Source organism: Gorilla gorilla, chromosome 2 (assembly GCF_029281585.2).
Source record: "Gorilla gorilla gorilla isolate KB3781 chromosome 2, NHGRI_mGorGor1-v2.1_pri, whole genome shotgun sequence".
Classification (NCBI taxonomy): domain Eukaryota; kingdom Metazoa; phylum Chordata; class Mammalia; order Primates; family Hominidae; genus Gorilla; species Gorilla gorilla.
Window position 1 is genome coordinate 24,505,496 of NC_086017.1, and position 26,426 is coordinate 24,531,921.

The window sequence follows — 26,426 nt, forward strand, 5'->3', positions numbered from 1 at the left end:
TTTGGTTGCCTGTGCTTGTGGGGTATTACTCAGGAAATCTTTGCCCACTCCAACGTCCTGGAGAGTTTCCCCTAATGTTTTCTATTAGTAGTTAATAGTTTGTGGCCTGAGATTTAAGTCTTTCATCCATTTTGATTTTATTTTTGTGTATGGTGAGAGATAGGGGTCCTTCTGCATATGGATATCCAGTTTTCCCAGCACCATTTATTGAAAAGATTGTTCTTTCCCCAATGTATGTTCTTGGCACCTTTGTCATAAATGGGTTCATTGTAGACATATAGATTTATTTTGGAGCTCTGTGTTGTGTTTCACTGGTCTACACGTCTGTTTTTATGCCAGTACCATGCTGTTTTGGTTACTATAGCTCTGTTATATAATTTGAACTCAGGTAAGATGATTCCTCTAGTTTTATTATTTTTATTTATGATAGCTTTGGCTATTCTAGGTCTTTTGTGGTTCCATATAAACTTTAGGAATGTTTTTTCTATTTCTGTGAAGATTGCCATTGGTATTTTGATAGCGATTGCATTGAATCTGTAGATTGCTTTGGGTAGTACAGACATTTTAACAATATTTATTCTTCCAATCCATGAACATGGAATAGCTTTCCATTTTCTGATGTCATCTTCAGTTTTTTGCATCAGTGTTTTATAGTTTTCATTGTAGAAATCTTTCATTTCTTTGTTTAATTCCTGACTATTTTAAATGGAATTACTTTCTTAGTTTCTTGTTCAGACTGTCCACTGTTGGCATATAGAAATGCTACTGATTTTTATATGTTGATTTTTGTATCCTGCAACCTTACTGAGTTTATCAGTTCTAATAATTTTTTGGTGGAGTCTTTAGGTTTTTCCAAATATAAGATCATATCATCTGCAAACAAGGATAGTTTGACTTCTTCCTTTCCAATTTGGATGCCCTTTATTTCTTTCTCTTTTCTGATTGCTCTAGCCAGGACTCCCAGTACTATATTGAATAATGGTGGTGAAAGTGGGCATCCTTGTCGTGGTCCTGATTTTAGAGGAAAGGCTTTCAGTTTTTCCCCATTCAGTATGATATTAGGTATGAATCTGTCATATATGGCTTTTACTATGTTAAAGCATATTCCTTCTATACCCAGTTTTTTGAGGGTTTTTATCATGAAGGGATGTTGAATTTTATCAAATGCTTTTCCAGTATCAGTTGAAATGGCCATAGGGTTTTTGTACTTCATTCTGTTGATATGATGTATCACATTGATTGATTTGCATATGTTGAACCATCCTTGCATCCCAGAGATAAATCCCACTTGGTCATGATGAATGATCTTTTTAATGTGTTGTTGAATTCAATTTGCTAGTATTGAGGATTTTTGCACCAGTATTCATCAGTGGTATTGGCCTGTAGTTTTCTTTTTTTGATGTGTCTTTGTCTGGTTTTGGTATCAGAGTAATATTGGCATCATAGAATGAGTTTATGAGTATTCCCTCCTCCTCTATTTTTCAGAAAAGTTTGAGTAGGATTGGTATGTTCTTTAAATGTTTGGTGGAATTTGACAGTGAAGCTATCGGGTCCCAGGCTTTTCTTTTCTGGGAGACTTTTTATTATAGTTTCAATCTCGTTACTTGTTATTGGTCTGTTCAGGTTTTGGATTTCTTCATGGCTCAGTTTTGGTAGGTTGTATGTGTCTAGGAATTTATCCATTTCTTCTAGATTTCCCAATTTATTGACATATAGTTGCTCATAATAGGGACTAATGATGCTTTGAATTTTTGCAATATCAGTTGTAATGTCTCCTGTTTCATCTCTGATTTTATTTAATTGGGTCTTCTCTCTTTTTATCTTAGTCTGGCAAAAGGTTGGTCAAATTTGTTTTTAACTTTTTAAAAAAACAGCTTTTGTTTTTATTGATCTCTTGTATTGTTTTCCTTGTTTCAGTTTATTTATTTCTGCTCTTATCCTTATTATTTCTTCTACTAATTTTGTGTTTGGTTTGCTCTTGCTTTTCTAGTTCTTTAAGTTGCATCATTGGGTTGTTTATTTGAAGTTTTTCTTCTGTTTTTTTTTGAGATGAAGTCTCACTCTGTTGCCCCAGGCTGGAGTGCAGTGGTGTGATCTCAGCTCACTGCAACCTCCACCTCCCGAGTTCAAGCAATTCTCCTGCCTCAGCCTCCTGAGTAGCTGGGATTACAGACACGCACCACTATGCCTGGGTAATTTTTGTATTTTTAGTAGAGACAGGGTTTCACCATGTTGACCAGGCTGGTCTTGAACTTCTGACCTCAAGTGATCCACCTTCCTTGGCCTCTCAAATTGCTGGGATTACAGGAGTAAGCCACCATGCCTGGGCTGAAGTTTTTCTTCTTTTTGATGTAGGCACTTAACAGCTATAAATTTTCCTGTTAGTACTGCTTTCACTGTATCCCATAGGTTTTGGTATGTTGTGTTTCCATTGTCTTTTGCTTCAAGAATTTTTAAAATTTCCTTCTTAATTTCTTCACTGACCCACTGGTCATTCAGGAGCATATTGTTTAATTTCCATGAATTTATATAGTTTCCAAAATTCCTCTTGTTGATCTCTAGTTTTATTCCACTGTGGTCAGAGAAGATGGTTGCTGTTATTTCAGGTTTTTTTTTTTTTAATGTTTTAAGACTTGTTTTGTTACCTAACATATGATCTAGCTTTGAAAATGACCCACGTGCTAAGGAAAAAAATGTGTATTTTGCAGCCATTGCATGAAATGTTCTGTAAATATCTATTAGGCCCATTTGTTCTATAGTACAGATTAAGTCTGATGTTTCTTTGTTGATTTTCTGTCTGGAAGATCTGTCCAATGCCGAAAGTGGGGTGTTGCTATCTCCGGCTATTATTTTATTGGTGTCTTTCTCTCTCTTTAGCTCTAATAATATTTGCTTTATACGTCTGGCTGCTCCAGTGTTGGGTATATATATATATATATTTACAATTGTTATATCTTCTTGCTGAATTGACTTCTTTATTATATAGTGACCTTCCTTGTCTCTTTCTATAGTTTTTGTTTCAAAATCTATTTTGTCTAAGTATAGCTACTCCTGCTCTTTTTTGATTTCCATTGGCATGTAACATCTTTTTTTCGTTCCTTTATTTTCAGTTTATGTGCGTCTTTATAAGTAGAGTGTGCTTCTGATCATGGGGTCTTGTTTTTTATCCATCCAACAACCCTATGTCGTTTGATTGGAGAGTTTAGTCCATTTATATTCAATGTCATTATTAATAAGTAAGGACTTACTCCTGCCATTTTGTTGTTTCTCTGGTTGTTTTGTGGCCTTCTCATTCTTCTTTCCTTCCCTCCTGTCTTCCTTTTACTGAAGGTGATTTTCTCTGGTGATATGATTAAATTTCTTGTTTTTTTTTTTTTTATTTTTTGTGTACCCATTGTGTGTTTTTTGATTTGAGGTTACCATGAGGCTTGCAAATACTATCCTATAACTCATTATTTTAAGCTGATAACAACTTCACACTGTTTGCATAAACAAAGAAACAAGCAAAGAGAAAACTAATAAAACTCTACACCTTAACTTCATCCCCCCCATATTTTAACTTTTTGTCGTTTCTATTTATATCTTATTGTACGATATCTTGAAAAGTTGTTGTGCTATCATTATTATTATTATTATTATTTTGAGACGGAGTCACGCTCTGTCACCCAGGCTGCAGTGCAGTGGCACGTCTCGGCTGACTGCAACCTCTTTCTACTGAGTTCAAGCGAGTCTCCTGCCTCAGCCTCCCAAGTAGCTGGTACTACAGGCACATGCCACCACACCCAGCTAATTTTTGTATTTTTAGTAGAGATGTTGGCTAGGCTGATCTCGAACTCCTGACCTCAAGTGATCTGCCTGCCTCGGCCTCCCAAAGTGCTGGAATTATAGGCGTGAGCCACCATGCTGACCTGTAGCTATTATTTTTTATGAGTTCGTCTTTTAGTCTTTCTGCTTGAGATAATAGTAGCTTACACACCTCAGTAACAGTGTTGTAATATTCTGGTTTTCTCTGTACTATTACCAGTGAGTTTTATACTAACACCTTTTCTTTCTGATTGAAGTACTGCCTTTAGCATTTCATGTAGGAGAGGTCTGGTGTTGATGAAATTCCTCAGCTTTTGTTTGTCTAGGAAAGTCTTTATTTCTTCATGTTTTAAGGATATTTTCACAAGATATACTATTCTAGGGTAAAAGGTTTTTTCCTTCAGCCCTTTAAATATGTCATGCCACTCTCTCCTGGCCTGCAACATTTCCACTGAAAAGTCTGCTGCCAGACAATTGGAGCTCCATTGTATGTTATTTGTTTCTTTTCTCTTGCTGCTTTTAGGATCCTTTTTTAGGATCCTTGACCTTTGGGAGTTTGGTTATTAAATGCCTTAAAGTAGTCTTCTTTGGGTTAAATCTGCTTAGTGTTATGTAACCTTCTTGTACTTGAATTTTGATATCTTTCTCTAGGTTTGGGAAGTTCTCTGTTATTATTTCTTGGAATAAACTTTCTACCCCTATCTCTTTCTCTAGCTCATCTTTAAGGCCAGTAACTCTTAAATTTGCCCTTTTGAGGTTATTTTCTAGATCTTGTAGCCATGTTTCATTCTTTATTCTTTTTTCTTTTGTCTCCTCTGACTGCATTTCCAAAGAGGCCGTCTTCAAGCTCACTAATTCTTTCTTCTGCTTGATAAATTCTACTGTTAAAAGATTCTGACTCATTCCTCAGTATATCAATTGCATTTTTAAATCCAGAATTTCTGCTTGATTCTTTAAAATTATTTCAGTCTCTTTTTTAAATTTTTATTTTTTTTATTATACTTTAAGTTCTAGGGTACATGTGCAACAATGTGCAGGTTTGATACATAGGTGTAACTGTGCCATGTTGGTTTGCTGCACCCCCCAACTCATCATTTACATTAGGTATTTCTCCTAATGCTATCCCTCCCCCAGCCCCCAACCACCCCTGCTGCCAACAGGCCCTAGTGTGTGATGTTCCCCTCTCTGTGTGCAAGTGATCTCATTGTTCAATTCCCACCTATGAGTGAGAACATGCGGTGTTTGGTTTTCTGTCCTTGTGATAGTTTGCTGAGAATGATGGTTTCCAGCTTCATCCATGTCCCTGCAAAGGACATGAACTCATCCTTTTTTATGGCTGCATAGTATTCCATGATGTATGTGTGCCACATTTTCTTAATCCAGTCTATCACTGATGGACATTTGGATTGGTTCCAAGTCTTTGTTATTGTGAATAGTGCTGCAATGAACATACGTGTGCATGTGTCTTTATAGTAGCATGATTTATAATCCTTTAGGTATATACCCAGTAATGGGATTGCTGGGTCAAATGGTAATTCTAGTTGTAGATCCTTGAGGAATCTCCACACTGTCTTCAATCTCTTCATTAAATGATAGAATTCTGAATTCTTTCTCTGTGTTATCTTGAATTTCTTTGAGTTTCCTCAAAACAGCTATTTTAAATTCTCTGTCTGAAAGGTAACATATCTGTTTCTCCAGGATTGGTCACTGGTGCCTTATTTAGTTCATTTTGTGAAATCATGTCTTCCTGGATGGTCTTAATGCCTGTGGATGTTCATCAGTGTCTGGGCATTGAAGAGCTGGGTATTTATTGTAGTCTTCACAGTCTGGGGTTGTTTGTACTTTTCCTTTTTGGGAAGGCTTTCCAGGTATTTGAAAGGGTTTGGGTGTTGTGACCTAAGTCATGTCTGCATTAGGGGGCACCCCAAGCCCAGAATGTTGCGGTTCTTGCAGACTCAGAGAGGTACTGCCTTGGTGATCTTGGATAAGATCCAGGAGAACTCTCTAGATTATCAGGTAGAGACTCTTGTTCTCTTCCCTACTTTCTCCCAAACAAATGGAGTCTCTCTCTGTGCTGAGCCACCTGGAGCTGGGGATGGGGTTACACAAGTACCCCTGTGGCCACCACCACTGGGAGTGCACTGGATGAAACCTAAAGCCAGCACAGCACTGGATCTTGCCCAAGACCTGCTGTAACCACTACCTGACTACTGCCTATATTTGCTCAAGGCCCTAGGGATGTACAATCAGCAGGTGGTGAAGCCAGCCAGGTTTCTCTTCTTCCCTTTAGGGCAGACAGTTCCCTCAGGCCCCAGGCAGGTCCAGAAATGTTGTCTGGGAGCCAGGACTAGAGTAAAAAACCTTCAAAATCTCCCTGATGTTCTATTGTACTGTGGCTGAGCTGGCACTCAAACTGTGAGACACAGTCCTTCCCACTCTTCCCTCCCTCTTCCACAGGCAGAGGGGTCTCACCCTTTGGCCACCACCACCAGGTTCATGGGGAGTACTGCCAGCCTACTGCCACTGTTCACTTAAGGTCCAAGGACTCTTCAGTTAGGCCTGGGACTCACTTTTTAGGGCAGTGGGCTCACCTGTGCCCCAGGACAGGTATAGAAATGCCATCTGAGAGCCAAGGCCTAGAATCAGGGACCCCAAGAGTCCCTTAGTGCTCTGCCCCCTCATTGCTGAGCTAGTACATAAGGTGCAAGACGAAGTCCTCTTTACTTTTCCCTCTGCTTTTCTCAAGCAGAAGGAGTCCCTCACTGTGACCATCACATCTGAGAATGTGGTGAGTCTCTCCTGAAGCCAGCATGTCTCAGAGTGTCACCCAAGGCCCACAGCCTACTACCTGGGTATCACTGCTGGTTATTCAGGGCCCAAGGGCTCTTCAGTCAGCGGGTGATGGGTCCTGCCAGGACTGGGTCCTTCCCTTCAAGGCAGTGGGTTCCCTTCTGGCCCAGGATGTATCTAGAAATGCCGTCTGGGAGTAGGGCCTGGAATGGGGGCCTCATGACACTGACTTGTACCCTATCCTACTGTGGCTAAACTGGCATCCAAGATGCAAAACAAAGTCCTTTTTACTCTTCCCTCTTCTCTCCTCAAGTGGAAGAAAGGGGTCTTTTTTGGAGCCATGAGCTGCGCCACTTGGGATTGGGGTGGGGGGTGTAACAAGCACTCCCTTAGCTGCCCCAGCTGGTGTCTCAGTTGGTTGCATGCCCTCTAAATCCACTGGCTCTGAGCCCAGCTCAGCACTAAGGCTTGCCTAGGAGTTGCAGTCCTTGCGGCCTAGGCTGCCTTTCAAGTTTATTTAGAACTCCAGAGCCCACAGTGGACAGGCTTGCCAAAACACAGGATGCAGCCACTGGGATGGGTAATTCCCCTTTGGCTAGGGCAGGTCTAAATGCTCCCTCCATGAGTGGGCTTCAGCTGAGTTCAGCCTGATTTTGCTTTCCACTGTGACAGGAAAGCACTGAGTTCAATGCAAAGTCGGACAATCACTGTACTCTCCCTCTCCCAAATGCATAGACTCTCTGTGCCTTGCAGCTGCTGCTGGGGATGGGGAAGGGTTGTGTCAGCAATTCAAGACTGTCTTTCCTACCTCTCCAGTGCCTCTTTCAGCAATATGAAGTTAAAATCAGGTACTGAGTGCTCACCTGGTTTTTGATTATTTTGAAGATGCTTTTTTTGTGTAGGTAGTTGTTAAATTTGGTGTTCCTATGGGGAGAACAATCAGTAGAGCCTTCTATTTGGCCATCTTTCCCCACCCCTCCACCTAACTTTTATTACAATATATTGTTTTAATTGTTCTATTTTAGTAGGAGTTATTGTTAATCTCTTAGGGTCTAACTTACCAATTAAACTTTATCATAGGTGTGCATGTAAAAAACTTAGCATATACAGGTTTGGTACTATCCATGCTTTCAGGCATTTACGAGGGGTCCTGGAATGTATTTCTCAAGGACTCGGGGGATTGCTACATGTCTATTGGCCTCTTGTCTATGTGGCTGCTTTCCTTTGCCACCCAACTTTTAGCTGCCTTGTTGCGTCCATTGACACTGGGAAGTATATTCAGTGATGCTGCATTATAGGGTCTTAATCTTGTTTAGGAATTAGGCTCACACATGCATGCTAGCATGGGTGATTAGCCTTGCCTCATAGCTCATAAGTAACTCTAGTCCAGCAATGTCCCAGTTTATGCCTGTTGTCCTATGACATATGTATGAATGATGCCTGGTTTTGCTATAGCCATTCTGGTTTGAAGTCACTTTGGGTGTGGGGGCCTCCACCATCCATTCCATGTCCACATGCTATTCCACCTCACCTGCTGACAATTCTGGGGCCAGGCTGACTTTGAGCATCAGTTCCAGGAGTTGGGCTTACTCCCTGAGGGGACGGCAGCTATTTCTGGAAGGTGTCGAATGTTACAAGAAGAGAACTGTTAGTAGCAGTTCCTAGTCAGAGCAAGAGACCGTCACCTTTGGGGAGCCTAAGGCACCTGGGGCAGGCCAGACATGGAGGCTCAATCCAGCAGATGCTCCAGGTGGCCTGCCAGCAGGTCGCTGGACCTCAGGCCCTAGGCTTGAGTTCAGGGTTCAGTCTCTGGTCCCTGTTGGCAGGAGAAGTGGGGGAAGTGACCAGGAACCACTCAGGGTGGCAGATACCAGAGATGGTCCCCAAGCACTGGCCAGAAACCCCCAGGCTTCACCAGCAGCAAGGAAGGCTCCATTCTGAGGCCCTCAGGGCTTCAGTTAGAGCCTGAGAAATGCCCCCACCCAAAGCCAGGTTTCATCCTCAAATCCAAGGTGAAGTTAAGCCTGCATACTTCAAGGCTGCAGCTGGGTGGGAGTCAGAGGTTCATTGTAGGTAGGACCTGACACAAATGACTAAATAGATGCCCCTGGAACCTAGGGTGGGAGGATCACTGCCACGACTCCACATGACCACATCCTCATACCACCTGACACCTATCATGGAGGACAGCTGTGAAAATTAGTGTCACAGGCACAGATCGTTGTCATCCAGGTCATGCAGATCATTGTCATCCGGTCTGCAGAGACTCAGATGACAGTGATCTGTGCCTGTGGCACTTGGGCTCCCTCCAGAAGACCCAAGATTAGCCATCATCAGAGAAGTTTTCAAGCTGATTGAGAAGAAATAGAGACTTTGTGTCTTTAATCAGGTGAATCAAAAGGGTCCAATTCAGTGAGGGCAGTCCAGCCCTGGAAATGCTCTCTTTTCCTGGAACCCAGGGAGACATGGCCAGTCTCATCACTTTGCACAAGTCAGTCCCTGACACATCCATCACAGATGACTCGCAGTATGAGTAACATCTCTGTTTGATAAATGACCAGTCAACAATTCCTGGTGAGCATCAATGATACCCCCAATATTCTGACATTTAAAGGATGCCGCTCTCCTGCTCTTCTCCCCGTGTCCCCTGGTAAACACAGTGTCTCGAAAAACCATTTTCTGAAACCCCTCCTGTATTAGTTTTCACACTGCTGATAAAGACACATCCAAGACTGGGAAGAAAAAGAGGTTTAATTGGACTTCAGTTCGACATAGCTGAGGAGGCCCCAGAATCATGGCAGGAGGCGAAAGGCACTCCTTTCATGGCAGCAAGAGAAAATGAGGAAGAAGCAAAAGCAGAAATGCCTGATGAACCCATCAGATCTCATGAAACTTATACACTATCACGAGAATAGCATGGGAAAGACCGGCCCCATGATTCAATTACCTCCCCCTGGGTCCCTCCCACAACAAATGGGAATTCTAGGAGGTGCAATTCAAGTTAAGATTTGGGTAGGGACACAGCCAAACCACTGCCCCTGGCTCCTCCAAATCTCATGTCTTCACATATCTTTTTTTTTTTTTTTTTGAGTTGGAGTCTCACTCTGTCACCCAGGCTGGAGTGCAGTGGTGTGATTTCAGTTCACTGCAACCTCCACCTCCTGGGTTCAGGAGATTCTACTGCCTCAGCCTCCTGAGTAGCTGGAACTACAGGTGCACACCAGCACGCCCAGTTAATTTTTGTATTTTTTGTAGAGATGGGGTTTCACCATGTTGGCCAGGCTTGTCTCGAACTCCTGACCTCAGGTGATCTGCTTGCCTTGGCCTCCCAAAGTGCTAGGATTACAGGAACAAGCCACCATGCCTGACCATGTCCTCACATTTCAAAAGCAATCATGCATTCCCAACAGTCCCCCAAAGTCTTAACTCATTTCACCATTAACCCAGCAGTCCAAAGTCTCATCTGAGACAAGGCAAGTTCCTTCCACCTGTGAGCCTGTAAAATCAAAAGCAAGCTAGTTACTTCCTAGATACAGTGGGGGTACAGGTATTGAGTAAATACTGCCATTCCAAATGGGAAAAAATGGCCAAAACAAAGGAGTTACAGGGCCCATGCAAGTCCAAAATCCAGCGGGACAAATTTTAAAGCTCCAAAATGATCTCCTTTGATTCCAGGTCTCACATCCAGGTCACACTGATGCAAAAGGTGGGTTCCCATGGTCTTGGGCATCTCTCTAACTTCTTGCACTCCAACTACAGGCAAATCTAGAACTACAGAAGATGTCAGCATGCCGCCCCTGCATCAAGGAGTGGGAACCCCTGCCAACAGCCTGGAGTTCAGCGACCCCTGCCCTGAGGCCTGGGAGAAGCTGCAGGAGTTGTGTCGCCACATGTGAGCACCTCAGTGCTTGGGTCGGGGGAGTCAAGGGTTCTCAGAAAGCCCGGCCCCCAGCTGGGAGTCCCTGTGTATATGTGAGTGGACAGTCACAGAAGTGTGTGAGACATGCCACCTGGGAGCGTGGGTTATGTGGTACTCCCCACGACAGCCACAGGTGCAGCATCCCTCACAGGCACACACACACACCCGTGTCCTTCCCTGGTCACCACCCTCCCTACAATATCACTGCAACCATGCAAGGAAGACAGGATCGATGCCCATTTTGTGGATGGGGAAACTGAGGCAGCCTAAGCAGGTATGTGAGTAAGAAATTGCCTGAGCTCAGACAGCTCCAGTGGCTTGCCTCCTGCCCCTGCCCAGCAATGCTTTCTGCCTCTGCAGCACCTTGCCAGGGATGCCCCTTTGCATGGCTCCTTACATTTAGGGCTTTTGTGCCCTGTTTGTTTCTTAATTTGCTAGATGTTCTACCAGACAGACAAAAACCTCTCAAAACAAACCAAAAAGACCCTTGACATGGGTGATTAGTGGTTTTTATCATTCTGTGGGGCCATCCCACAAGCCCTAGCAATTTACTCAACATTTCTCTGAGGGCCCAGGCCATTGGGTGTAAAGGACTTAAGCACCTGTTCACATCTAATAGCTTAGTCATATACGTCTCCTGGGGTTGCTGGGCCAGAACATAGGGAGAGGGCAGCCACTGTTTGCCTCCTCACTGTGACACTCTGGAAGGAAGCTCTCTTCCCCACAACCTCAGGACTGGGGTGAGCAAGGTCTTCAAACCCCAAGGACCCACCCCCCAACTTCCACACACACTCCTACTCCATAGGTCCTCACCCTCAGGCTCAGGTGGAAATCAGGCAAGGGCTATTCTTAGACGGGCATTGGGAACTTCCCAGTTCTTCCCAAAAATTACCTTTATGGGCGAGGGAGCATGGGTTGGGGATGTGTACTTTGGGGACAGGGGAATGGGATAGGGGTCTTGAGCACTAAGGAGGGGCTGTAGAGAGCATCCCTGGTGATTGAGAACCAAAAGGCTAGACAATATATTGGTCTCCTTCTCTGCAGAGAAGCTGAAAGGGCCACGTGGAAAGGGAGGAATATCTTCTACCCCATGATCTTACGAAACTACAAGGCAAAGATGCCCTCTCATCTAATGTTGGCCCGCAAAGGAGACTCTCAGACCCCAGGTTTACATTACCCTCCCACTGCAGGTGCTCAGACTCTCAGCCCCACCTCTCACCCATCTTCCGCCAACCATCATTTCAGTCGGCATTGTCAAGAGGGGAAGGCACCCAAGAAGGCCTTCAAGTTTCATTACACCTTCTATGACGGCTCCTCCTTCGTTTAGTATCCTTTTATTTGGTGCCACCCTATCTCCCCAGCTACTCAACCCTAGAGAAGTCCAGGACTTGACACAGCCTATATGTTTCCTTGGGCCTTTTAGTTATCAGAGAAGCCTGGTGATGGGTCTCCTGGGTATTAAGAGCTTGTCTAGATCAGACTCAGGAGGTCAGAGGAGGAGGTAATAAGTTTCAAGCCTCACGTTCAGTTCAGATCAACAGGAACATACCAAACCCCAGCTACCTGTGAGAAGCTTGTCAGTGCAGGCTGGGAATGCAGACAAAGTCCCTGCCTTTGAGGACCTCTCAGTTGAGACGAGGTTAAAGACACAAAACAAATCATGTCTAGTGGAGAGGAGAGAATTAGGAGGCCTTAAACAATTGGGAACCTTCATCCTTCTCTCCCTGGCTCAGTGGTTAAGCTCTGTGGTCCTTGGATACTTCACCTATCAACATCCTTGGAGCCTGAGACCTCACCCCAAATGCGCTATCTCCTGGGCCCTGACTGCTCTGCAGCTGAGATCTGACTGGGCTCATGAGAATAGTGCTAGTTGTGTCCCAACCTTGGTTGGATGTGGGAGCAACAAAAGGAGACACATTTTCTCTTTGAGAATCTGATGAAAGCTATAGACCTTCTCCCTAGAAATAAGCACTTATCTATACATGCCTGTAAGGCGTTACCTGTGATTGCAGGGCATTTATCAACCTCCAAAGCCTGTCTTTGGATCTGAGTTTGAAAAGACAAATCTCCTTGGAGGGTGAGCCCTGAGGGCTGTGCATACCTCAGAGTGATTTGAGTCTGATTATTTTCTTCACTCACAGATGTGTATCGAGTATCTATCACGTGCAATGAAGTCAGATAATGAGTTAATAGACCATTTGTACTTCAGAGGGAGCAACTTTAATTGCTCCTTTTAAAGTGAAGAGGAGTTTGAATTTGGGTGGTAAAAGCAAAAGAGAGGGCTCCCTTTACAGAATGTCTGGGTAGGAAGTCACCTTGTACCCTATGTTCTTTGTGGGGGTCCTGTTGCCCAAACCCAACATATTCTAGAGCTGGACCAGATCACAGATGTCTCATTCATTTGGCCACAAGGACTCTGAGGCCAGAGAGGGCAAAGCACTTATTCCAGGTTACACAGTCTAGAGTTACATAAAATGTCATGGATGTGAAACACAGTCATTTGTTTCTGCCCCTTCACTGTAGAAATGGGAAAACTGAGACCCAAAGGCATGGTGTGACTGACTGTGTGCCACAAAAGGAATTCTGTGGCCAAGCTAGGCCTTGGTTCATGGCCTCCTTACCTCAATTTAGGGTCCTTTGTTGGGTACCATTTTTATACCTTTAAGGATTATTTCCTCCAGCACAGAGCAGGGTAGAGGGAGATGGAAGTGGATCTCATTTTAATAATAAAATCACTGGGCACTCAGGATCCCCTGCCCCTTTCTTGGAGGAGAGGACGGGTCTCTGGGCTGTCTCAACCACTTTCACAAAGGCTAAGCCCCCCAACCAGGCTCTGCTGGCAGCAGCCCCCTTGCTTCCTTTGGCCTCCTCTTGACTGAACTGGGAATTCAGATTTAAGCACTCTGTCAAAGAAGTGTTATTGTTTCTCAGACCGTATATGAATCCATTCATCACACTCTGCTTGGCCCTGCTTGCAGCGCGTCCTCCAGTATTTAACACAGCTGACTCCTTCGAGAGCCGCTGCTGCTTGCAATGGGTTGTGTTGTGCCCCACCCCCGCTTCTTTCTGACTCTTTGCTGCATTTAATAGGATGATCTCCCTGAGCTCCTCATGAAGCTGTGTCTATGAATTAGTCTTCTATCAGGGGCATCAGAAAGGAGGGTGGGCTTGTGTATGATAAGAGCACAGCACCCTAGCCTGCAGGAATCTCTGTTCTCTCACTTGTCCCAGAATTCTGAGCACCCTCCCACCCCCACCCCCAAATGGTCTGAGAGATCACCCAAACTTTTGATTCATTGCTACTGGCACTCTTGACTCACACCCCAGCAATGATCACATCCTCGCAATTAATGCTCTTCTCTTTGGTAGTCCTAAAAGACCAGGGCTCTAGGCTCAGTTCTTTTTGGTGACCCTGCACAAGTCACTTGATCTCTGTGCCTCACTTCCCTTGATTATAAGATGAGGAAGTTGAACTCAGTAATCTTAAAGGAGAAATTCTGTGTTACTGTGTTCACATGGTCAGAACACATGTGCAGCTATCTGATCCCTCTCAAGTACAGAAAATGTTTGGAAAACTCTTCTTTGACCTAATGGCTTCCATAGAACACTGGGCTCAGCAGTCGATTCTGTTTTCATAGAGATTGCTGGTCAAGCTCTCAGGCAAAAATTATATGTCTGGGCCGGGCGTGGTGGCTCGTGCCTGTAATCCCAGCAGTTTGGGAGGCCAAGGCAGGCGGATCACGAGGTCAGGAGATCGAGACCATCCTGGCTAACATGGTGAAACCCCGTCTCTACTAAAAATACAAAAAATTAGCCGGGTGTGGTGGCGGGCGCCTGTAGTCCCAGCTACTCGGGAGGCTGAGGCAGGAGAATGGCATGAACCCAGGAGGCGGAGCTTGCAGTGAGCCGAGATCGAGCCACTGCACTCCAGCTTGGGCAACAGAGCAAGACTCCGTCTCAAAAAAAAAAAAAAAAAAAAAAAAAAAGATATGTCTGCACTGGGAATATCATAAAGCTGTAAGCTATAATTGATTTGCACTTGGCAGCTTCAGACCCCAGACCTGTCTCAATGTTCATTCATTCATTCTAGTGGGTGTGAGTGGTATCTCACTGTGGTTTTAACTTATGTTTACCTAATGACGAATGGTGTAGAGCATCTTTTCTTGTGTGTGTGTGTGTGTGTGTGTGTGTGTGTGTGTTTTGGTGTATCTTCTTTGGAGAAATGTGTATTGAAGTCCTTGTTCATGTTTAGATTGAGTTGTCTTTCTTTAAAACAAGTTGTAAGGGTTCTTTCCATATTGTGCATAGATAGTAGATGCTTATCAGTATATGATTTGCAAGTATTTTTTCCTATACTGTCATATGCCTTTTCACTCTCTCCGTAGCATCATTTAATGCACAAAAACTTTTAAATTTTGATGAAGTCCAATTTTTTCCACCTTTCTTTTGCTGCTTATGCATTTGGCTTTATGTCTAAAAAACCATCGCCAAATCCAAGGTTATAACATTTACCCCTGTGTTTTCCTCTTTTTTTTTTTTTTTTTTTTTGAGACAGAGTTTCGCTCTTGTTGCCCAGGCTGGAGTACAATGGCGTGATCTCAGCTCACCACAACCTCTGCCTCCTGGGTTCAAGCGATTCTTCTGCCTTAGCCTCCCGAGTAGCTGGGATTACAGGTATGCACCACCACGCTGGACTAATTTTGTATTTTTAGTAGAGATGGGGTTTCTCCATGTTGGTCAGGCTGGTCTTGAACTCACTCCTGACCTTAGGTGATCTGCCCACCTTGGCCTCCCAAAGTGCTGGGATTACAGGCATGAGCCACCGCGCCCGGCCCCCTGTGTTTTCTTCTAAGAGGTTTATACTTATAGGTCTTGTGGTCTTTGAAGCATTTTGAGTTAATTTTTGTATGTGGTATAAGATAAGGTTCCAATTTCTTTCCTTTGTGTGTGGATAGCTAATTGTCCCAGTACCATTTATTTAAGAGGCATTCTTTCCCCATTGAATGGTCATGGCACCCTTGTCAAAAATCAATTGACTGTAGAACTATAGATGTATGGGTTTATTTTTGGACTGTCAATTCTAAGCCATTAACACATATGTCTGTCTTTATGCCTGTACCACACTGTTTTGGTTATTGTAGTTTTGTAGTAAGTTTTGAAATAAGGTAGTGTGAGTCCTCCCACTTTTTTTTTTTCAAGACTATTTTGGTTGCTTGGAATCTCTTACAATTTAGTGTAAATTTTCAAGTCAGGTTTTCCATTTCTACAAAAAAAAGGCAGTAAGATTTTGATAGGCATTGCATTGATTCTGTAGATCACTTTGGGGAGTAATACCATTAACAGTTTTTGTTGTTGTTGTTGTTGTTGTTGTTGTTGTTTTTGAGACAGAGTCTCGCTCTGTCACCCAGGCCAGAGTGCAGTGGTGCCATCTCAGCTCACTGCAACCTCTGCCTCCCGGGTTCAAGCAATTCTCCTGCCTCAGCCTCCCAGATAGCTGGGACTACAGGTGTGCGCCACCATACCTGGCTAATTTTTGTGTTTTTAGTAGAGATGGGGTTTGGCCATGTTGGCCAGGCCGGTCTTGAACTCCCGACCTTGAGTGATCCACCCACTTCAGCCTCCCAAAGTGCTGGGATTACAGGCATGAGCCACCACACCTGGCCAACAATATTAATTCATCCAACCCATGAGCACTGGCAACAAGCAATACAAAATGGTGTATAAACAAGAACAAAAAAGCAATGAACAAAAGGAAATTATAGGAAATTATGCCATTTGCAACAGCATCAAAAAGATTAAAATACTTAGGAATAAATAACAAAGAGGTATAGAACTTGTACACTGAAAACTACAAAACATTGCCAAATTAAATTAAAGAAGACCTAAATAAATGGAAAGACATCCTGTGTTCATGGGGACAACTCTTTTGTGTGTGTTGATCTTGTATCTGTAACTTTTCTAAATTTATTTGTTTGCTCTAGACTTTTTTGTGTGGACTCTTTAGAATTTTCTATATATAAAATCATGTCATCTGCCAACAGAGGTAATTTTACTTCTTCCTTTCCAATTTTGAGGCTTTTTATTATTTTTTTGTTGTTATTGCTATTTGCTGTGGCCAGAACTTTCAATACAATTTTGAATAGAAGTGGTGAAAGCAGGCCTCCTTGTCTTGTTCTTTATATTAGAGGAAAAGTTTTCATTCTTTCACCATTTATTATGATGTTAGTTGTGAGTTTTTTCATATATGGCTCTTAATATGTTGTGGGAGTTCCCTTCTATTCCGAATTTGTTGAGTGTTTTTTAATCATGAAAGGGTATTGAATTTTGTCAAATGCTTTTTCTTTATCAGTTAAGGTGATCATGATTCCCCCCAACCCCCGCCATTCTATTACTATGGTACATTACATTGATTTTTGTGTGTTGAACCATACTTGCATTCCTGGGATAAACCACACCTGGTCATGGTGTATAATCCTTTTGATAGGCTGCTGCTGAATTTGGTTTGCTGGTATTTTGTTAAGATATTTTATATTTATATTCATAAGGGATATGGGAAGTTTTCTTTTTATGTATTTGTCTGGCTTTGGTATCAAGATAACCCTGGCCTCATAGAATGAGTTAGGAAGTGTTCAGGTCTGCTCTTCTATTTTTTTGGAAGAGCTTGAGGAGGATTGGTATTAATTCTTTAAATGTCTGGTAGAATTCACCAGTGAAGCCGTCTGGTCCTAGGCTTTTCTTTGTTGGGTGATTTTTCATTAATGATTTAATCTCCTTACTTGCTATATACTTCTATTTAGGTTTTTTATTTCTTTTTGAGTCACTTCTGATAGTTTATATGTTTCTAGGAATTTGTCCATCTACGTTATCTGACTTTATGGTGTACAGCTGTTCGTATTATTGTATCATTGTCTTAGGATTTTTTTTTTTATTTCTGTAAGGTCCCATTTTCATTTCTGATTTTAGGAATTTGAGTCTTTCTTTTTTTTTTTTAATCAGTCTACTAGAAGTTTGTGCTTTCTTGATTTATCAAAGATGCAACTTTTGGTTTTGTTGGTTCTATTTTTCTATTCTCAATTCTGTTTTTCTCCACTCTGATTCTTTATTGTTTTCTTCCATCTGCTAGCTTTGCTTTAGTTTGCCCTTCTTTTTCTAGTTCCTTAAGGTAGAAAATTGGGTTATTGATTTGAGATCTTTCTTTTCATTTAATGTTGGTATTTACAGCTATAAATTTCTTTCTGAGTGTTGCTTTGCCTTTCTCCCATAAGTTTTGACATGTTGTGTTTTGTTTTCATTCATTTCAAAGTATTTTATAATTTCCCTTGTGATTTCTTTATCCACCTGTTGTTTGTGTGTTGTTTAATTTTCATGTATTTGTGAATTCTCCCTATTTTCTTTTGTTAGTGATTTCTAGTTTCATTCCATTGTGACCAAAGAAGATACTTTCTATGGTTTAATCTTTTAAAATTTATTGAGACCTGTTTTGTGGCCTAACATATTGTCTGTACTGGAGAATGATCCATGTGAATATGAGAAGAACGTATGTTCTGCTGTTGTTGGGTGGGATTCTGTATGTTTCTGTTAGTTCTAGTTGGTTTGCAGTGTTGTTCAAGTCCTCTATTTCTTTCTTTCATTTTTTTTTTCTTTTTTTTGAGGTGGAATCTCACTGTGTCACCCAGACTGGGGTGCAGTGGCGCAATCTTGGCTGGCTGCAACCTCTGCCTCCCGAGTTCAAGTGATTCTCCTGCCTCAGCCTCCTGAGTAGCTGGGATTACAGGCGTGCACCACCATGCCTGGCTAAACTTTTTTGTATTTTTAGTGGAGATGGGGTTTCACCATGTTGGCCAGGCTGGTCTCAAAACTCCTGAACTCAGGTGATCCGTCTGCCTTGGCCTCCCAAAGTGCTGGGATTACAGGCGTGAGCTACTGCAAGCGGCCTAAGTCCTCTGTTTCTTTATTGATCTTCTGTCTAGTTGTTCTATTCATTATTGAACATGAGGTAGTGAAGTCTCCAACTATTTTTGTAGAACTATTTCTTCCTTTAATTCTGTCAGTTTTTAAATGTATATGTATTGAGGCTCTGTTATTAGGTGTGTATATCTCTATAATTGTTACACATTCTTAAGGCATTCACCCTTTTCTCAATATGTAATATCCTTCTTTGTCACTTGTAAAAATGTTTAACTTAACATCTATTTTGCATGGTTTTAGTGTATTCACCCCTACTGTCTTTTGGTTACAATTTGCATAGAATATCTTTTTCTATCATTTCACTTTCAACCAAGTTGTGTCTTTGGATCTAAAGTGAGTCAGTCTCTTAGACACGGCATATGGTTGAATTGTTTTGGTTTTTAAAAATTGATCCTGCCAGCTTTTTTTTTTTTTTTTTTTTTTTTGAGACTGAGTCTCGCTCTATCGCCCAGGCTGGAGTGCAGTGGTACAATCTTGGCTCATTGCAACCTCCACCTCCTGGGCTCAAGCAATTCTCATGCCTCAGCTCTGGCCTTTTTGATTAAAGAGTTTAATCTATTTCTGTTTAAAGTAATTGCTGGTACAGAAGGACTTAATTCTTTAATTTTTCTATTTGTTTTCTATATGTCGTATACCATCTTTGTTTCTCAGTTCCTTCATTACTTCCACTTTTTGTGTCTGACTTTTTGTAGCATGCCATTTTGATTTACTTCTCATTTCCTTTTCTCCATATTTTTAAGTTATTTCCCTAGGGTTGTCTTGGTATAATGGGTTAAATGGTGTCTCCCAAAATTTGTAACCACATGGAACCTCAGAATATTACCACATTTGGAAATAGGGGCTCTGAAGATGTAATTTTTAAGATGCAGTCATATTGTTGGGGTTGGCCCTACTGCAATGACTAGTGTCCTTATAAGAAGAGAAAACAGACACACACACGCACACACATGCACACACACACACACACACACACACACACACACACAGAAGAAAGCTATGTGATGACTGAGGCAGAGATTGAAATGATGCATGTACAATCCAAAGAATACCAAAGATTTCTGGCAACCACCAGAAACTACAAGGGGCAAGGAAGGATTCTTCCCCAGAGCCTTCCAAAGCATAACCCTGTTGACACCTTGATCTTGGACATTCAGCCTCTGGAACTGTGAGATTATAAATTTATGTTGCTTTTAGCCATCCAGTTTATCGTACTTTGTTATGATAGCCCTAGGAAACTAATATACCTGTGTATTACAGTTAACACACTAGTTTGAATTAATAACTTAGCCACAATAATATATAAAACTCTGCTCCTATATAGCTATATCCCTCCCCCTTTATGTTGTTATCAGAGAATAATGTTTTATAGATATATTGTGTGCCCATTAACATAGGTTTACAATTACTGTTTTATGCATTTATCTTTCAAATCATATAGGAAAAAAAGAAAAATTATATGCTGAAAATACGATACTGGATTTTATATTTACTTATATAGTTAACTTTACCAGTGTTCTTTTTTCTTTGTATGAATTTGAGTCACTGTCTAGTGTCCTTTCATTTCAGCCTGAATGATTCCCTTCAGCATTTTTTTGCAGGGCAGGTCTACTAGTGATTAACTTCCTCAATATTTGTTTATCTGGGAATATTTTAATTTCTTCATTTTTGAAGAATAATTTTGCTTAATATAGAATTGTTGGTCAAAGTTTTATTTTTTTCCTTCGAGGTCTTTAGATATTTCATATTGCTGCCTTCTTAACCCCATGGTTTCTGATGAGAAATCAGCCATTAATCTTATTGAAGTTCTCTTATATATGATGAATCTCTTTTTTCTTGCTGCTTTCAAGATTCCCTCTTTGTATCTGTCTTTTGACAGTTGAATTATAATGTGTCTCAATTAGAATATCTTTGAATTTATCCTACTTGGAGTTTGCTAAGCTTCTTGAACATGTATATTATTGTCTTTCATCAAATTTGGGGAGTTTTCAGCCATTATTTCTTTAGATATTCCTTCTACCCTAATTTCTCTTGTCTCTCCTTCTGGGACTCCTATTATTCATATGTTGGTATGCTTGATGGCCTCCCACAGGTCCCTGAGAATCGTCATTTTTCTTCATTTCCTTTTCTTTCTGCTTTCATTCTGAAATGCTTCTGTGTCTGGAGTACTGCTTGTGAAATTCCTGCACACAGGACAGTAGCTGCCCACACCATGTCCTCCTTAGTCAGGACCAGTGCTTCTTGGGGCCTCTTTACTAGAAAATGAACAAGGAGACATTACCTGTCCTTGATTGGTCAGAAGTGGTAGCAGCCTGATAGCATTAGAAATATTGCTGGCCTCAGAGATCAAATCCTGGCTCTAGCCACTTCCTTGTGATGTGACATGGGGCAGATAATTTTCTGCACTTTGGATTCCTCATCTATAGGGTGACCAACTCATCCTGGTTTGCCTGGCACTTTTTAGGTTTTATACTGAAAGTTCCATGTCTCAGGAAACCCATTAGACCCAGAGGGACCCTACTCATCTGTGAGAGGAAGATAATACTACCTACCACAAGGTGGTTGTGAGAAAATAGAAGATACAGAAAAGCAGCTAGATCATCGTTGGGTTCCATAATCATATAATTGTTACTTATGCAAAATGCAAGGAGGGTGTTTGAAGATGGAGAATGATGCACCAAATAGCTAACACTTTGACATGTGGACTTGCTTCAATGGGACAACTGAGAGCAGAACCAGGGGAGTTTTCTGTTAGTTCTACCTGAACATTTCTGCCAGTTATCCCTCTGGAAACGTCGCTGTATGTCAGATCCCCACATGCTGCAGAGGGAGAACCATCACCTGCCTCTTTAATGACATACCTGGATTCTCCTTGCTGGCCCTATTCAATACTGAAGGTCAGGGCTGTGTTCACTACAACCTAAAAACCAGGTAAGTGGACTGGGAGAGTACTAGTCACGCGGAAGTACCTCTGAGGGTGATGGAGGGAGGACTGAGGTGGTGACTACGAGTCCCTGGTTAAAGAAGAAGCCAGGCGGTATCCAGAGGTCTAGTAAGGCAGTGAGGCAGGGCTGAGGCTGTTTCTGCAGGGACATAGGAACTTTAAGGCTCAGCCCTTCCTTGCTGTATCTATGTCACAGCCAATCAGAAGGACACCTTCCCAAGTCCTACTCCACTTGGTACCCCACAGCACTAAGATCTTGATTGTTAGTTATACTAATGGAAGAATTATTTAGTGGAAAAAATATGTTTTATACCAGGAGTAGGTGAAGGAGAGGCATGAACACACTACTTCTGTGGCATCTTTTAAGAAAAGTGCATATTCTTGCCATCCAAAGGTTGATATTGTCTGGCTTTTCTTTTTTGTTTTGTTTTTGTTTTTGTTTTGAGACAGGGTCTTGCTCTCACTCTGTCACTCAGGTTGAAGTGCAGTGGCATGATTATAGCTCACTGCAGCCTCGAACTCCTGGGCTCAAGTGATCCTTTCACCTCAGCCTCCTGGGTTAGCTGGGACTACAGACATGTGCCACAATGCCCAGATAATTTTTTAAATTTTTTGTAGAGACAGGGTCTCACTGTGTTGACCAGGATGATCTCAAATTCCTGGCCTCAAACAATCCTCCTGCCTCAGCCCCTCAAAGTGCTGGGATTACAGGCATAAGCCACCATGTCTGGATTTGCCTGGCTTTGCCTGGCTTTTCATAAGGAACTGTTCTTGGAAGAAATGACTTACTCTTATGTTATAGGTATTCCAGTTCCCATCTTGGTGCCTATTACACACTCAGGCTACTAGGCAACAGAGCACAAATCCCATTTCTTCCCCTTCTGGGTTTGGTCTGAGCCTTCATCATCTCTCTCAGAATAGGCTCCTCCGGTAGCATCAACAGGTGTTAAGGGGCCTCAGACCATAGCAAGTGGGGAAAGTAAGGTTGACTGCAGGACTCCACCACTCCTCCAGCCTGGGACTGAGTCTTACAGACCTGTCTGCCCATAGCCTGCAGTGATGAGAGCTTCCTTCAGGGGCCCGGTGGCAGCTACTCACTTCTGTATCTCTCCTAGTTGCCCATATGTCTTAATCTTGGATAAGGAAGGTGGGACCACCAATGACCAGCAGGGCTATGTAGTCCACAAGTGGAGCTGGACTTCCAGGACAGAGACCCTGCTTTCCCTGGAATACAAGGTAGGGATGGGCAGCACAGGTTGGGTGGCAGTGAGCACCACTGTCACAGGGAGGGTCTGGGCATCCTGCCATGAACTGCCTAGCATTAAAAGCCCAGGGCTACCCATAAGACAGGAATCCTGCCCTGAAGAAGCTCATAATCTCATTCAGAGGTTCCCAAGTTGGTAGATGGTGGTCCAGGTTGGCTGAAGGGAACTTTTCACCAGCCTAAACTATTGGCTGCTTTACAGACATTTCTTGGTAATATCCTTCCTGTGTAATTTTTATTATTAATATTATTCTATTTTTACTGTTAAAATGTGTTTTATGAAGTCACAGTTGTAGTAGTTGATAGCTTTATTTTTAATGCCTATGTGTGGCAATAATAAAAATTAGCAATTCTATATTGGTCTCCTCCGTTTTTGTTTTTATAACTTTATTATCTATAAAATAAAACAATCTAGAAGTCAAAAGTGACTGATAGATACAAACTCTTTTTTCATTCATTTGGCTGTTCAGATAATTATTTACCAAAGATTTATTAAATAAACAATAAAGAGGGCTGAATTATTAATAATAAATTAATAAACTTATTAATAAAGCAACTAACTGTGCTTGTCACTTCTCTGTGGCAGAGTTCCTCATCATTGACACTACTGACATTTTGGTATAACTGTGCATTGTAAGATGTTTAGCATCCCACTAGATTCCAGTAGTATCCCCTTCTCCAGTTGTGACAACCAAAAATATCTTCAGGTATCACCAAATGTAGCCTCTGGGGGGCAAAATTGCCCCCAGTTGAGAATCACCAATCAGAGGTTGGAAGGAGAAACAAAGCCCATCAAGGAACTCAAAAGTCTAAGGGACTAATAAGAACACAGGGTAGACACAGATTCAAGAACTGTGAGAGAAGGGCAAGTGTTGGGATTCAGAGAAAGATCACAGAACATAGCATCCACTCAAGCTGGCCTGAGATGAAGAGCCCCACAGTAAGGGTTGTGGACACAAGCACTTGGAATGCATGAGAGGGCTCCAGCACCCTACCCTTAGTCTCCTGTTTCTTGTCCTCTTGGTTCATCCTCTACACTGGCCACTGACTCTCCTCCTTATGCTCTGATTCCTCAGACCACACCTCTGCTCACGAATATTCACTCCCTTGAACATGTCTCACCTTTCCTACTCCCTTGGCCTGAAATGCACCCCCTCCTCTCTTTGCCAGTGCAAATGTCCTCCCAAATTCCTTCAAAGCCCTGCCCAGACTCCCCTCCTTTGTGGCATCCCATCCCACACCCATTTCTATCTTCCCACAGTGCACACAGTTTGGATTAGTCATTTGGTAATTAATGTCAGGAAGAGGTTCTCATCTCTGGCTGCATATCAGAGTCACCTCTGGGACTTTTTATAAAATAAAGATCCCAGGCACAGCCCCAGAGCAACCCTGACTCAGTTGGTATGTTAGGAGTTTTGGATTTCTGTGGTTTTCACAAACATTTCTGAGGCTTGGCCAGTTCTGAGAGCCCCAGTCTAGGGGTGTGTTGTGTTGTTTTCTTAATGTTTACCTTTTCATAGCTGTATGAAAAGTGTATAATCCAAGATTAGAAATCAGTTGAAGGCAGGCATCATAAGTTGTGTGTTAGTGTGTCCAAGCGGAGAACTGGGATAAGAACCTGAGGAGCTAAGTACTAGTGCCAACTTTGCCAGACTTTGGCTGTGCAACTTTGCGAAAACCTTTCAGCTTCTCTGAGTCTCAGCTGTCTCATCCATACAAAGTGGGTCACCAGAACTGCCCTCCGGCCTCATGGTACTTTCATGACAAGAAATGACATAACGGAGGGAAAAGTGCTTTGACATCAGTAAAGTGTTTTAGCAATGTATTTTAGTTGACTGTTATGTATTTCCTGGAGCTGCATGCAGAAAAGCACAACAGAGGCATGTGAAGTCAGGAGTGGCCTGGAAAAGAAGGTGGCCCTGGGGTTGTAGCATGGGGGTGAGTGTGTGTGATTCACATAGAGAGGAGGAGGAGGCAAAAATCTTCTGGGTAGTGGGAGCAGAGTCTGCAAAGGTTGAAGCTGGGACTAAATGTGGCATTTTTAAGAGGTCACAAGTGCTTCTTGTAAAAGACAGGTGGAGCAAGAGGTATGTATGGTGTCAGGTGGAGGTGGGAGGCACTGGATGTCAGGCTGGGGAGTTTGCATGCTGTCTTGGAGGCTGCAGGGGCCAATTTGTTTTTGCCCAGATGTTTACTATTTCCAGTGTTCTTCATTACTCTCTGAAGATCCAAGTTTCCCTCTGGTACCATTTCTCTTCAGCCTGAAGAACTTCTTTTGGCTTTCTTGAAGTGCATATCTTCTGGCAATGTGTTCTTCTGGCAATGTTTTCTTTCATGATTTAAAAAAATCTCTTTATTAAAGGATATTTTTGCTGGATATGATTCTGGGATGATTTTTATTTTCTTTCAGCATTTTAAAGATGTTGTTCTGTGTCTGTCTTCTATAGTTTATAAGAAGTCTGTAGTTATTCAAGTCACTGTTTATTTTCTTTACCTGCTTGCAAGATTTTCTCTTTTCTTTGGTTTTCTAAGTTTAACTGATACATCTAGGTGTGGTTGTCTTCATATTTATTCCATTTACTGAGTTTCTTGAGTCTGTAAATTCATTTAAATTTGTTTCACCAAATTTGGGGAATCTTCTAAATCTTCTTTGGAAAAAAAAAACCTGCTCCAATCTTTCTCCTTTTCTTCTGAGACTCCAATTATGTCTATTTTAGACCTTTTGATATTGTCCCAAGAGTTCCTAAAGGTCTCTTATGTTGTTGTTATTCACATTATTTTTCTCTTTACTTTTGAGATTGGATAATTTCTCTTGATCTGTCTTCAAGTTCAGTGACTGTATTCTTCATCTCCATTCTACTATTATGATAATAATATAATAATTTAAAATTTCAGATTTACATATTTTCAGCTCTAGAATTTCCACTTAGTTACTTTTATATTTTTTATTTCTCTGCTGAGATTCCATATTTTATAATTTCTTACAAGTACATTTTCCCTTACCTCGTCTAGTGTAGTTAAATTAGTGTTTTAATGTCCTTGTCTGAAAATTTCAATGTCTGGGTCTTATCAGACAGAGTTGGCCTCTGTTGATTATCTGTTGCTTTGAAAACAGCTCACACTTCACTGGTTCTTCACATATTGAATAATTTTGGACTGTAGGCGGACATTGTGAATGTTATTTGGTGGAGTGTCTGAATTCTGGTGTATTTCTCTGAAGAGTGTTGATATTCTTGTTTTAACAGGCAATGAACTTGGTTAGACTGAAACTACAAACTTTGTTTCACCTGCAGAAGCTCACGTCTCAGTTCAGTTTTTATGTTTGTTTCTTCAACCGTAAGGTGTCTTGAGTCTTCCCTGCTCAAGCATGGTTCAAGGATCAGCCAGAGACAGGGACAGTTTATATGCAGAATTCTGGCCTCTCCTTCTCTGGTGCCATCCTTTCTGGAATTCTTTCTACACTTTCCTGTGACTGTGGTTGCTCCAGGTTCCATCCTCTGGGTTCTGCAGGCCAGAAAGATGGTGGAGTTTGGCCATGACTGTGGCCTGCCTTCAGGCTAAAGCCGTAAAACAAAACCTTATCCCATGCTGCTCCTTTCTTTTGAATTTTGACTCCTCTTCAAAGTCTGCCTGCATTTGTTCACTCTTCATAGCCTTTGGGTCATTTTTTTTTTTTTTAATTTTTTCAAGCTTATAGTTATCTATGAGGAAGGCAGCCTGTCAGGCACTGACTCAGCTAT

The 26,426-nt window shown here is 42.0% G+C and overlaps 1 protein-coding gene across 1 annotated transcript in view; it reads left to right on the forward strand.

Annotated features, from left to right (window-relative positions):
* Positions 1-26,426, forward strand: part of C2H3orf20 (chromosome 2 C3orf20 homolog) — a 99,976-nt gene that overhangs the window by 19,974 nt on the left and 53,576 nt on the right. The window contains exons 6-9 of the mRNA XM_055381075.2: positions 10,354-10,486; positions 11,558-11,839; positions 21,257-21,409; positions 22,538-22,658. Of these exons, the coding sequence (XP_055237050.2) occupies positions 10,354-10,486; positions 11,558-11,839; positions 21,257-21,409; positions 22,538-22,658 (689 nt within the window). The remainder of the gene's footprint in view (positions 1-10,353; positions 10,487-11,557; positions 11,840-21,256; positions 21,410-22,537; positions 22,659-26,426) is intronic.